General features: G+C 34.7%; 1 protein-coding gene across 1 annotated transcript in view; it reads right to left on the bottom strand.

The window, feature by feature from the left end:
- Positions 1 to 6,104: 6,104 nt before the first annotated feature.
- LOC107697654 (serine/threonine-protein kinase D1) overlaps positions 6,105 to 13,689 on the bottom strand; it is a 45,256-nt gene continuing 37,671 nt past the window's right edge. The window contains exons 15-19 of the mRNA XM_016498455.1: positions 11,468 to 11,629; positions 11,177 to 11,275; positions 10,228 to 10,495; positions 8,040 to 8,125; positions 6,105 to 7,017 (exon numbers count right to left, since the gene is read on the bottom strand). Coding sequence (XP_016353941.1) covers positions 6,799 to 7,017; positions 8,040 to 8,125; positions 10,228 to 10,495; positions 11,177 to 11,275; positions 11,468 to 11,629 — 834 coding nt within the window. The 3' untranslated portion in view covers positions 6,105 to 6,798. The remainder of the gene's footprint in view (positions 7,018 to 8,039; positions 8,126 to 10,227; positions 10,496 to 11,176; positions 11,276 to 11,467; positions 11,630 to 13,689) is intronic.

The raw sequence follows: 13,689 nt of genomic DNA, 5'->3' as shown, positions 1-13,689 counted from the left end.
TGTAATATCTCCAAACTTTGTTGGAAATATGTCCGTATTTTCCTACCTAAGATTTTGAAATGTGCCTATTATATTGTGATTTTATGTTCGTAATTATAGCCCTTTGCATCTTTAAAACGATTGTCTAGTTTATTGATAAGAATTTTGCAGATAAAATACAAACTTTGTTGGAAATATGTCCGTATTTTCCTACCTAAGATTTTGAAATGTGCCTATTATATTGTGATTTTATGTTCGTAATTATAGCCCTTTGCGTCTTTAAAACGATTGTCTAGTTTATTGATAAGAATTTTGCAGATCAAATACTCATCTGATGGCTTTATATATTTTTATAGTATTATTATTTTATAAAGCCTAGCTTCACTGTGACATGAAATGTAATTAGTTTAAAAACTGAGCATATTAAGTGGCACAGGCTATTTAAAGTTTTAAGTTTTTAAATTAGCTTTTACTCTACATTTATACAAATTGAAAACTATGTTAGGTTCTCTAGTTTATTGTTCAGAATTTGCACATAAAATGTTCAAATACTTGATACGTATGATTGATAATATTTTAAAGTCATGTGCATCTGCTGGTGCCATATTTCCGCCTAACGTTAAGACCTGACAACATTATATAATTACATGCTTTCAGCTAGTCTAAGAAGCTTGTCGCTAATAAGGAAAGGGGTCAGGTGCAAATGTTTAAGTAAAGGAATGCATTTAAAGTTCTCTTTAAAAGTGCTGAGCTGCAGGATTGCATTGTTAGGGTCGGGTTTAGAGTGAATGAATTTACGGCTACATGTGAGGAAAAAGAATGCATGTTGTAATTATCAGTGCATGACCTACATTGACACGTAGGCTGATATAACTTCTAATCTGTTTGTTGTTTAATGCCAAAAGTAAGCCTGACTTGAGGTTTCTGTTCAGTCAGTTCTACAGGAGCAGAGCAATCATCTGCACACCACATTTATTTCATGTTGCTGTTAAGACTGCCCAGCCTCGCCTGCTGAAGCCACACTAAAATTGCCCTGCTGTGCAGAGGAAGGCCTTTAATCTCCCACCACCACCCTCTGCCAAGTCTGTAATCTCACTAATCTCCACCACATAGCACGCAAACACGCAGAGAATCCCTGTGCATCCATTCTGCCCAATCCCAGCAGAGCGTGCCCTATCCGACAGCATTCGCCTCCATTAGTACGAAGGGGTGGTCATTTGTTTGGGGGATGGGTTTCAGTGGGCGGAAATGGACCCGACCATCGCTCCACTTCCGCTATGAGCCCATTGCGTGCAAGGCTGGAGTATGTGCGCCGGTGCCAACTATTGAATTCCCAGCACAGAGGGACTTCTCAGTGGTCCAGGCAGTGGGCTCTGTCAACCCAGAATAACCTCATTTAGCAACATGTTGGGTGTGGTGGAATAACAGGGCTATTTTTGTTTCCTTGCTTTGCTAGAGAAACAGTTTACACAGCCGGATGACCGATCTGTGCAGAAATTTGCATGAGCCTCTTATCCACACTGTTGCCCAAACAACTCTGAACTGATCAACATAAACATAAAAGCATAAGCAGGGTTTAAATGAAATCTTTGCCACGTTCGAGATTTGAATAGGTGAACCAGACAGTATTTTGGTCACTGTAAATGGTGATGATGTAAGGAATTAATGTAAGGAGTTGGGGTTTGTGGAAATGTATATCGGCCACCTAGACTCCCACCCCGAACACCCCACGTTCCCCTTCACTGACTCCCTGACATTTCTCTGAGCCATGCACTTGAAATGTTGCACTGTAATTGATGTTGATTCTAGCATGTGTGCAGGCTGCACTACAAATTAGGATGGAAAAGGTTATCATAATATTTAGCTAGTCTAATTTATCAGCTGAACAACTTCCCAATGGAGAAATTCAGAACAGGAGGATATATTTTAAGTGAAAATGAAAGTTTTCGGGTATACACTCACTGTGAAGTAACAAGCAGGCCATGAGAGCTAGTTCTCTGCTGAAAGTTTTGCTAAACTTGTTTCTCAGGATTCATCAAAATACGCAAATGCACTGTTCACATATTGCTCAGTTTGATAATTAGGCACAAAATAGTTTATGCAATATGGCCATAGGCTATAAAAAATTCAACCCACTAGAACTGTAGTTTAAAATCGTAAGTTTAATTGCTACCTTACATTTTAAGAAAAATTAAAGTGCATGTGTCAAAGTGACAACCTGCAATGATGAGTTTATTGCACTTTTTTAACCACTTTGGATTTATTTCTATTGAAGAAAATCACGTTGAAACTGAAAACATGACACATAAATATGCAACCTTAAATTATTGTGTCAAGTTACACTGATGGACACAAAAAATAAATTATATAGCCTAAAAGAATAAAAACATTTTTGCAGTATGCAAAAATATATGAATGATTGATTACATGTATAATTATTATGCTTTTATTATTCATATGTATAATAAATTAATAATTATTTCATTTCTGTTGAACCGTTTTTCTTTACTTTTTAAAAATATATATATTTGTTTACACACTTACTCGTTTGTCAATATCTGATCTGTATCAGTTTCTATTTTGGCGTCCCCTAGCGTTCTACCTTAACACTGTAATCATTGTTATAATGAGACAAAAACATACATTTAAAATGTCTTGAACCCATTTAACTGTCATGTTTATTAAAATATATATATTTTAAAATATTTGTACATTATCAGAAACATACATTTTATATAACCGAGGATAAAACTAAGCATAACATTAGTTAATTATTGTATTGTTTTGAGTATGGTCATAACTTTCTTCTGCATTTTATTTTATATCATGTATATTTTATCCTTATTTTTGATTATGTAAATTGTATTTTAGTATTAAAAATAGCAACGTTATGATTGAGGTTAAAGCTATCCTTTGATCCGATAAGACCATAGTCTTGCACATATCTCAGGTCAGAATTATGTTTTTCTAGCTGGAAGAATTTGATAATATAAAAGCAAAACATTTTTCTAACATGTTTTAATCTTTGTTTTAATTTCCAGAGGATAACTGGGGGTTGATGAAGCTGTCGCGCGGCGTATAGCTCACAGCTGCACGTGCAGGTTTTGCCCACAGATACCTGCCACGCGCAACACTGACCTGTTTTCACATAATCAAGATTTAATTTGATGGGTCGCTTAAGTCAGTCCAGTATAGCGAGACATTTTTGATTCAAGGTAAAAGATATTATGCATAATACAGTCAATAGATAATTGAAACATTGCTGATTAAATGTCAATTTACAACAAAAAGTCTATAAAATAGGCTACTGTTTCACCAATAAATTATAACAGACTGGCTGCTTTTTATATTTAGACTTCTGGAAGTATGCTTTATCGTTTGAAATTAATATCACACAAAGAAATGAAGCAGCCTAACTCTTTGACTCGTGAACTGAAAAGTCATTTATTCGGCAATTTTTTTTTTTTGCACCGTCTGGTTTCATGTTTGCTGCTCAACACGGAATCGGGGAAAATATTTGCGTGTTTTGTCTGACAGAACCAAATAATTCAGACGTGCGAAACTATTATATTTGTTTTCCTTTTGGTGAAATTGTCTGTGCCAACGCAGCCGGGATGAAGAAAAACGGAGTTACTACGGCAACAATCCTTTCAGGATATATGTCTGTCTCTCTCCTTTTTTTTTTTTTTTTTCATAAATATGCAATTGCAGAACATATGGTTACTCGCTGTCAAAGCTGTGATTCTTCATTTGCATACTAACTATTTTCCGAGTACACATTCCCTAGAAAACATGTGCAACTCCAGCAGATACATAATATATGAGAGGCAAAAAAAGACAAATGTGTTAATAAGAAATCTACTAAGGCATAATTTAATACATGTATTGCTTTTATATTACTTGATTATTGCCCCTTCTTGCAGGAAACGCGGATATTAGCCTACATATTTTAACGGTTAATGTATTTGTTTCGTAACCACAAATGTGTTAATAAGAAATCTACTAAGGCATAATTTAATACATGTATTGCTTTTATATTACTTGATTATTGCCCCTTCTTGCAGGAAACGCGGATATTACATATTTTAACGGTTAATGTATTTGTTTCGTAACTGTTTTTATTGTTGAGAAATTAAGTTCTTCACTAGTTGTTTATTTTAGAAGACTACCGAATGTGGACATTCTGTTACTGAGACATTTTAAGACTTGTTCGTTTAATGTAGATTTAAAGTAAGGCCTATTTTAAATGAATAATAGATACATTTATTTTCAGCATTGTGAAAAATGATTTAGCTATCAGTATCGACTGTTTGATTAGATTAATTTACTATATTTTATATAAAATACTAATTCTACGAGGAATCTCACTCATATAATTTCCTAACCTATTTTATTTTACACTATAGGTTTTTATTTTGAATGTTGTCTTTAATCATTTTTAGTGATTAAAGATTAAAGATTTTAATTATCGTTGTCTTTAATTATTTTTTTAGAGATTAAAGATGAAACATTTCTTCAATCCATGTTTTCAATCGAATTTCTTGTTTTTAAATGAGATATGACTCGTATACCGTGCATTTTCCTTTTGGTCGTGTAACACCTGCACTATTGGCTCTATTCTCCATCTATTGTGGGGAGGAGTTTGGGTGAGAGAGAGAAAAAACAGACTCAAATCATGCATAACTCGATAGACAGCCCATCTGTAAGATTCTTCCCTTTCTTTCAGTCTGAGCTCGTCATCTCTTGTCCAGGAATAGGCTGATGGCGTTGTGTAAAAATGATTCATGAAGACCGACTGCTGTTTTAGAAAGGAACATTTTCTATTTAAACGGGCAAAAGTTAGGGAAATGTAAGAAAAACGCGTTTTCCTGATAAAATACGTTTGGAGACGAGCTGGATAGCCTATATGTAGCCAATAGCCAATACAGCCTATGTAAATGTGTAAAAATGGGAATGAGAAAATGATAGAAATTAGAAAAACGTTTAACGACATATAGCCTAGGTTACGATAACAAATGTCGCGCAAAATAAGATGTTTACATTATACGTAACAAGTAAAAATTTCTGTTTAAAACAGACAGTATTAAAAAAAAAATCAACGAGTGAATGAATGAATTATCCTAATAATATAATAGTTTCCTTGTACACGTCGTAAGAGATTTAAGTGATAATACGGGGAATTTTAAAAACGGAAAAAGATAGGCCATATTTTGATGCTATGTTTAATTTTTCGCGATTGAGTTTTTACAAAATGTTGTAGCTAATATTGTTAGCTGTGCTGTCAATCATTAGGTGATGTAGAATCTTGTTGACAAAAAACAAAACTCTAATTTGTTGTGGAAAATCATGGCATTAAAATCCATAGGTCCATAGGCTATACCAAACACACTGTAGCCTACGGCGTATATTTCCTTCACAGCCTCGTTTTCAATCACGAAAAATTCTAACACAACTTTATTCTTTGTTTAAATACTTAAAATCTCCTTACGGATTACAACTTCCCATACTAATACTCACATTTGGTAATAGGCCACATCCATTACATTACTTGATTTTGGTTGTATTAATTTTGTCTGCTAATCTAATTCTGTAGCCGTCTGTAAAATGTTGAGATTTGTAGTGTCCCACCCATAGACTGTATGGTCCCACCGTACCAACTTTCAGGTTTTAATGCTGCATAAGCACACAGCGCCATCTGTCGATTAGGAACCACTCTTCCTGAGGGCAGACAGCATATAACACCTTCTTGATTTGGCAATGAAGCAGCAGCGTGCCAAAAACACTAGCCCACAGTACATGATCTTTTTCAAGCACTATGGCTTTATCACTCACCTTTGGGCTCTTATCTTCCAAACTGCCATTCTGTGACTTGCACTCATTCCAGCCCATAATTATATAACTAAAGAAATATTTGTTAACATTTAATCAGCCATTTGGACAGAATTGCTGATATCAGTGTTACACTTCTTATCCTCACTTAAAGAGAACACTGAAAAAAACACACTGAAAATCTGTCATGAGCACATAATACTTTATGTGTACACAACCAGCTGCACTTTATTATCCCAACATCTCTGAAGAAAGCAAAAAAAAAAAACGTTTCCAGTCCACATGCAGTGTTGCACAGAATACTAACATAACCAACCCCCAAAGTACCACACACACACACACACACACACACACACACACAGACAAACACACACACGCAACATTCATAAGCACATAAACACAAAACCACAAAAGCTATAAATGCTCTCCGCTATACATTCGTCAAGTAATCGTCAATTAAACAGGTCACACCAAAATCTTTGTGGTGGTATTTCTTAGCAGAATAATTTAGTTAATAAAAGACTTTATAAGTTAATTTTATAACACATTTCTTATATATTGTGACTTCTTTTGTGACTTATACAAATAGTGCTGATACAGTGTTTTCGACCGTGTAATGGCAAAAATAATAATACTAATACTAATACATAATTTTATTCTAAGATTAAGCTCCAAAGTCCTTAAGAACAAAAGGAGCCTGTAAGTTATGTTTGTTCATAGTAGTTTAAGTGCAATTGTTTTGTTAGATTTTTTTTATACAGTATATTTGGGTATGATTGTATTTCTGTGTATGGCTAGATTGGCTTTTGTGGCTTAGGCACTGTGTGTATAATGACATTTGTGCTTGATCTGTAGTGTACTGTTAAATGAAATTGTGCGGTACTTTTGTTAGGATTTGTCAAGGCATTTACAGTTGGCTAAAGTGGAGATTTTGCAGTATAGAGTTGGCTTGAGCTCCGTTGTTGTGCCCTTAAAGGGGTAGGCAGCAATTTACAGAACACTGACTCTGTCGCTGAGCATGCCCATCACGAGCTCGTCAGACTCCGCCTCTTCACGGACATCGGCATGAGGGTTGATTAAGTGGGCTGGGTACTGAAGGCCATTTTGTTCTGCAAAATGCTCCCAGCGCAAATCATCGCTTTCGTGGGTGATATATCGCTCCTGCATTTTGCACTCCAAAGTCCGCAGGTCCAGCCACATCTGGTAGTCCTGTCATAAAGATATATCTTTAGGGATCAAAAACGTTCCACACTGTTAAATAAATAAATAAAACACTTTCTATCTGTCTGTACTTTCAGATTGCAGTACATTTTCATGACTATTTTAACACAAAGTACATTTTTTCATTGTTTTAATAATCTTTTGTGCTTTGAAGTACACTTGTTTTGACATGTTGACTAACATAATAAAGCAAATTTAAAGTACTTGATTATAATATTCCATTTGCTATTTAATATTTTTAAAATATATTTTAAATAGCAACTTAAATTACAAATGTGTAATTACAAATATATTCAAATACAAGTTTCAACATAAATTACATTATTAGTATATTTTATTTGACCATAAATGCTTGTTAGTACATTCAACAGTAAACTTTAATCATGTTTCAAAGACAATAGAAGTAATTATGATATTGCATATAAAGATGTACTGAAGTCCTACTAAAGTGAGTCAGAAAAACACTCAAAGTTCAGCTAATTGCATTTAATATCAATTTAAAATAGAATACACTTTCATTTGCTATGAACATGGAGTTAAGTGTCTGAAAACATTACATTCAGTTCTCTGTTGTTTGTTTTTCAAAGGTTAATTTGAAAATGTAAAAATAGAGTAGAAATGGAAGAAATTATTGCGACAAATTAAATGGGCGAAAGCAAAGATGTAACATGATGAAAAAATTGCAGCACATGAACAGCAGTAAAATATTTTTCTAGTTATTATAATTGTCATAAACATTTCTAAACCTCTTTTACACAATTTCCTATAATGCGTGATATCTATCACATGCTATGCATGTAAGAAATGATCAATTAAGATGACCAGTCACTGGCATTGAACGGTTATTCTCGCCTTGTTGAGACATTAATATTCTCTTACACAGACGTGGGGGGTAACTGTGCCCGTTTCAGTTGCCTAATGTGACTGTGGGGGTAAACAAAGTTTTTTGTGTGCATATCATAGCTTCTTTTTTTTTTACGCAGGGCATATAAAAGTCATTATCTTCTAACCTGTAACCAGGGATGGCTGAGAGACTTGTCCACGCTGTAGCGCTTCCTCATTTTGACTTGCAGCAGGTTATTAATGAGGTCAATTGCTGTAACAACAAAACAGGTTGTCAGTGACCAGGCTGTGGTGGAAAACCTGAAGAATTTTGTGTCCAGATGGATAGTGAGCAAAACCAACATCATGTTAACATTATTTCAGGGGTCACAAATTTCAGAGACACTCCAAAGTTTCTTAACCTTGAGGCCTCCGCGCTTTAGTCTAAGGGATCGTTTGGCATTATTCACATGAATGGGTCGTAACAAAAATTGAGCACGCTCTCACCAATCTCTTTTCTTAACCTTTGCCCTCTCTTCTCTTCATCTTTTCTTTTCCCTTTCCTTCTCTTTCACCTCTCTCTCCCACATCTACACAGTTAACCATTAGCTTAGTTTTACAGTTTAACATTTAATGTTACTACACTACACTTTTTTATAATAATAATTTTGAAATCAATTTTGGAAAAATAATACATTTCATATTTTGTCAAAATTATTTCAAGTATTTATTATTACATTATAATGAATTTATATTTTTATATAAATATAAAATTATATTTATATTTTTTACATTATATTTTTACAGAGAAAATCCAAAAATATAAATTCTGTGTATTTACCATTGCACATGCAATGAAATGCATTGCAGTAAAAAAAACAAATCTAACCTAATTTGTTCTGAAATTTCTCCAAATGTTTTGTAACTTGTTTTATGAAGCAGATACTGTTTGTTATGGCACTTAAATATTTTCACTTCACAGTAAACAGGAACAAATTCAATTAAAACAGTTTTAAAAACAAATTGTTAAAATGGTCATACTTGATACCAACCAAACTATATAAAAAAAAATAAAAATCTATGTGAATAATTTGTTCCAATTGCCTGTGTTCTTAAGTAAGTAAAGTGTGGTCTCTAGTTCTCTTGCTATTTTAATGAGGAAGAAGGAGGGCATTAGTGAATAAACAGGGTCAAAGGTGAGGGCATCAAAAATCTAGTTAAGGTAATGAGATGGAGGTCAGTTCTATTCATACAGATTGCATATGACTTAAAGGTAAATATTACCTATCGTAGACCTCAATTCAAGCCTTTACTTTGAATGAATACTGACTGTATCTTCCTAGATCATGAACCGCAAGCTATGCAGAAATGATTTGGGTGAGTTGAGGTCATCTATGTGTACAGTCACAGGGCGGCGATAATTAGAGCTTCAGTAGGAACATCAAGCTGAAGTATGACTTCAAAATAGAGTTTAACGTCACATAACTAGGTGCATATCAGTAGCAGGCTGGCTAGAAATAGCATTTCTTGTGCAGTGAGGTCATATTCGTACATTAGCTAATGGAAGTTAATTCGTAATAACTAGTCTAATAAGGTTATTCGCATACAGCTGGCCATGTGAGGTTAGATTCGCAAAATAGCTCTGTGCCTGGATTAACGCTTACATTTTGAGTATTAACACGCATATTGGATTCTAAATCATTTCCAGCTTAGAGAGGTTAATACAGCTTCTGACTTGGTTTAAATGGTTATTTCAGTATTTCACAACCTTTTCAATGTATTTACTACAAAATCTGATCGGAGACAAAAGGTTTTGTTGTTAAAGGGATAGTTTGCCTAAAAATAAAAATGTATTACCTCAGCAAAACATGTATTTGATTCTTCTATGGAAAACAAAAGATGATATATTTGAAAATTTTTGTCTATATCATTAAATTCAAGGGGGCTCAGAACAACACTGGACTATGGGTCGACCGATTATCGGCACCGATATTAAGCATGTTTATGGTTATCGATATCGTTATCGAAAGCCCTTGTTATTCTTAATTTTGACACCAGTTTTTACACCAGACATATATATTGGTTCAAAATATCGGTTATCTGTCTACATGATCTGTAATAATCGGTATTGGCAACGGCCCTGAAAAATGCATATCGGTCAACCCCTACATTGGACCCTAATGACTTGTTTGGACAAAAAAACACTGAGAAGCTTTTCAGAATATATTATTGGTTTTGAACGGCATGAGGGTGATTAAATGATGAAGCAATTTTCATTTTCAGAGTGAACAAATACCTTTAAACACAACTTTACCTTCTTCATTCCACATTCATTGAAGGTTGTGCCACATACTATCCGTTCTCCCCAAAACTTACCCTCTGGGGTGACTGTTTTCCAGGGGTTTGGCGGGTACATGAAAGCAGCGTTCTGGATTTGGTCATGAATGTCTTCATCCTCATTAAATGGGAAGGTTCCACTGAGACTGACATAGACGATGACACCCACCGACCACATGTCCAGCGAGCGGTTGTAGCCCTTGTTCCGAAGCACCTCCGGGGCGAGGTACGCCGGGGTGCCCACCACCGAACGCCTAAAAGACTTCTCACCAATAATACGTGCAAAACCGAAATCACACAGCTTCACCTGCAAGACAAACCGCAGAATAATGAGCTTCACAATAAGCAGACACAGGGAGGAATTGGCTATTTTACTCGACTAGGACTGAGATGCACAAAAGACCAAAAAAATAACATCCTTTTGTTCTTGCGCTAGCTTTTAACACCACAGACGCCATAATGATCAGTTGTCACGGTCTGAACGAAAGTCAAGTGAAATTATCACCCAGTTGGATGTGGTTACAATGTATCTCCTGCTGATCTACACTTTCCACCTCTGAAACATTTGCGCACAGCAACAAGCACCTGAGGACACGAGAACCGAGCTCAGATGTTGACAGCTCTAGTCCTGCTTCCACCTTTGCCAAATATTTGTAAATGACACGCAGTGATTTGTTTAGTATTCTTCCAAAATGTTTGCCTGCGCTCAAACAGTGAGTCATCTTTCTGCTTGAGAGCTTCCAGAGACAAGCTCGTGCAGCAGACAGAAGAAACAATGGGAGGATAATTTAGAAATCTTTCATTAGAATGTAGAGACACACACAAACCTGTGCCTCGAACACACCATGAGAACGCTATAATTACCATCTTTTATTCTTGCACATTTACAAAAACAGATCCATTTATGTTAATTTCGGTGTGGCCTCACTTCATTCAGATATTTCCTTTCTTTTGTTGTCACTTCTCGTTCTGTTCGGATTTTACTCACTTGTGGAAAAGAGTCAGCGGAGGCTAACAAAACATTCTCAGGTTTGAGGTCACAGTGAACAATGTTTTTGAAGTGAAGGTGGCGGAGAGCGATGAGAATCTAGGAAAAGAGTAGAACGCTGTTATTATTATAATGTGGTATAAAACATCATAAATAAAAAATGCAAAAGCAAAGGTCCAGCTTTACCATTTTTTTTTCGCTTTAAATATTTATATGGGATTGTGTGTACTGATTCTGCCATTGTTGGGCTGGAGTCAAGAGTGTGCGAAACACAGTGCCTGTGAGACGAACCTGCGTAACGAGAAACTTGGTGATGCGTTCTGGCAGCCTCCCCTTCTCACTTGACAGTATCATCTCCAACATGTCGCCATGGAGCTTCTCCATGACAACAAAGACACGCTCTGGTGTCTCAAACATGCACTCAAGGTTGACGATGCCGGGATGGTGGAGGTTCTACATAAGACATATGTGACATCTGTATTAACATCTATATTAATTATAACAATTCCAAAATGATCAATACTGTAATATTGACATTTAATTTAAAAAATAATCAAATAATAATAATAGTAATAATAATCTATTATATTTGTTATTATTAAAATAAATAAATATTCTATTTCTATTCTTCTATTTTTATGTCTTTAGAATGATATATATATATATACATATACTGCTTTACAAAAGTTTGAGATCAGTAAGATTTTTAATGTTTTTTAATGTCTCTCATGCTCATCAAGGCTGCATTTGTTTAATCAAATATACATACAAAAAACAGCAATATTATGAAATATTATATCAATTTAAAATAGCAGTTTTCTATTTTAAAAATTAATTTATTCCTGTGATCAAAGCTGAATTTTCAGCAGCCATTACTCCAGTCTTCAGTGCTACATGATCCTTCAGAAATCATTATAATATGCTGATTTGATAATCAATCAGCATATTAGTTATTATCAGCATCGGAATATTTTTTGGAACCTGTGGCACATTTTTTCAGAATTCTTTGATAAATAAAAAGTTAAAAAGAACAGCATTTATTTAAAATAATTTTTTTTACTAACATTATTAGTTTTTACTATGACTTTTTATCATTTTATTACATCCTTGCTGAATAAAAATATTAATTTCTTTCAAAAAAGAAAGAAAAAAATTATACTGACCCCAGACTTTTGAACGGTAGTGTATATTGTTACAAAGGATTTTTATTTTGAATAAATGCTGTTCTTTTGAACTTTTTTATTCATCAAAGAATCCTAAAAAAATGTATCACAGGTTATTAAAATAAATATTAAGTGGCACAACTGTTCTCTGATTTCTGAAGGGTCATAAGACACTGAAAACTAGAGTAATATATAGTATATATATATATAATTGCAATAAATCCATACTCTTATATATATGTGTGTGTGTGTATGTATATATATTAGGGGTGGAACGGTTCGCGGAAAAAAAACGAACCATACGGTTCTCCACACACGGTTCGGCATGCGCTAGGACCACGGTTCAACTTAAAGCTGACAACGCATCTGTAATAGGCCTATGGTTTGCTATAAATAACACATTAAAAAAAAAAAGGGTTCGGCTGTTTCTGTTGATGGATGCACATTCTGGCTTCCCAGTACAGTACAACAACAGCGATTAAAAAAAAAAAAATGTGAACAAACCATTCACTCTTGTTCAATGCGAATGCCGTATGCTGGAATATGAGCATTTATTCCGTCATCACCCGGGTGCTGATAGCGTGCGCGCACAGGTGAGACCTGAACAGCACACGTTGATAGCTGTGTTTAAAGGGGTCATATGATGCTTTTTTAAAGATCATTATTTTGTGTATTTGCCTTTAAACTAAACTCATGTAAGCTTTGCCAGTTTAAACATTTAAGAGCCAGAGGACGCGAGTTCGCGTGCGCAGTGAGAAGATTTGTGCGCACACTCATCCAAAGCGCGCAAACCCACACCTCAGAACACGCGCAAATATTAAGCTTTCTCTGAAGTGTTGTGTTTAAATGTACAAATTCACACAAAAATTATGTCAAAATGCCCGTCTTGGTAAGTATCCTATAGCAGACATAGCCGGCTGAACGTACTGTATCAGTGCACTGGATCAGTGCATTCTCTTAAAGTGACAGCACTTTCTTAATACTCAAACAGTAACAACAAATAAATCACTCACTGCTCTTGATTGAATAGCTTTTGGAACTTTAATAAAGATTAATCTTTAATTTATACAGTCAAATATGCAATGCTGTTTTACATTTCATTACTTTATTCAATTTCTGTACCTAAAAAACTAATGTTAGACCTACCTAAAAAACCTTCAAAGCACTCTTCATTTTGTTTATCTTTGCTCTATTGTATTTATTTGTGCTGTTGCTTGTAGTTAGATAGATTATTCTTATTTTCTTTATTTTTATTTGACAGTATAGTTTTTATTACAGTATATTTTTATTAGACATTATAGTTAAACATAGCACATACCGAACCATACCGAAACCGTGACTCTAAAACCG

This window comes from Sinocyclocheilus anshuiensis, unplaced genomic scaffold (assembly GCF_001515605.1).
Source record: "Sinocyclocheilus anshuiensis isolate Anshui unplaced genomic scaffold, SAMN03320099.WGS_v1.1 scaffold446, whole genome shotgun sequence".
Classification (NCBI taxonomy): domain Eukaryota; kingdom Metazoa; phylum Chordata; class Actinopteri; order Cypriniformes; family Cyprinidae; genus Sinocyclocheilus; species Sinocyclocheilus anshuiensis.
The sequence above is the reverse complement of the archived record's forward strand: the minus strand, read 5'-3'. Positions and strand labels throughout refer to the sequence as shown.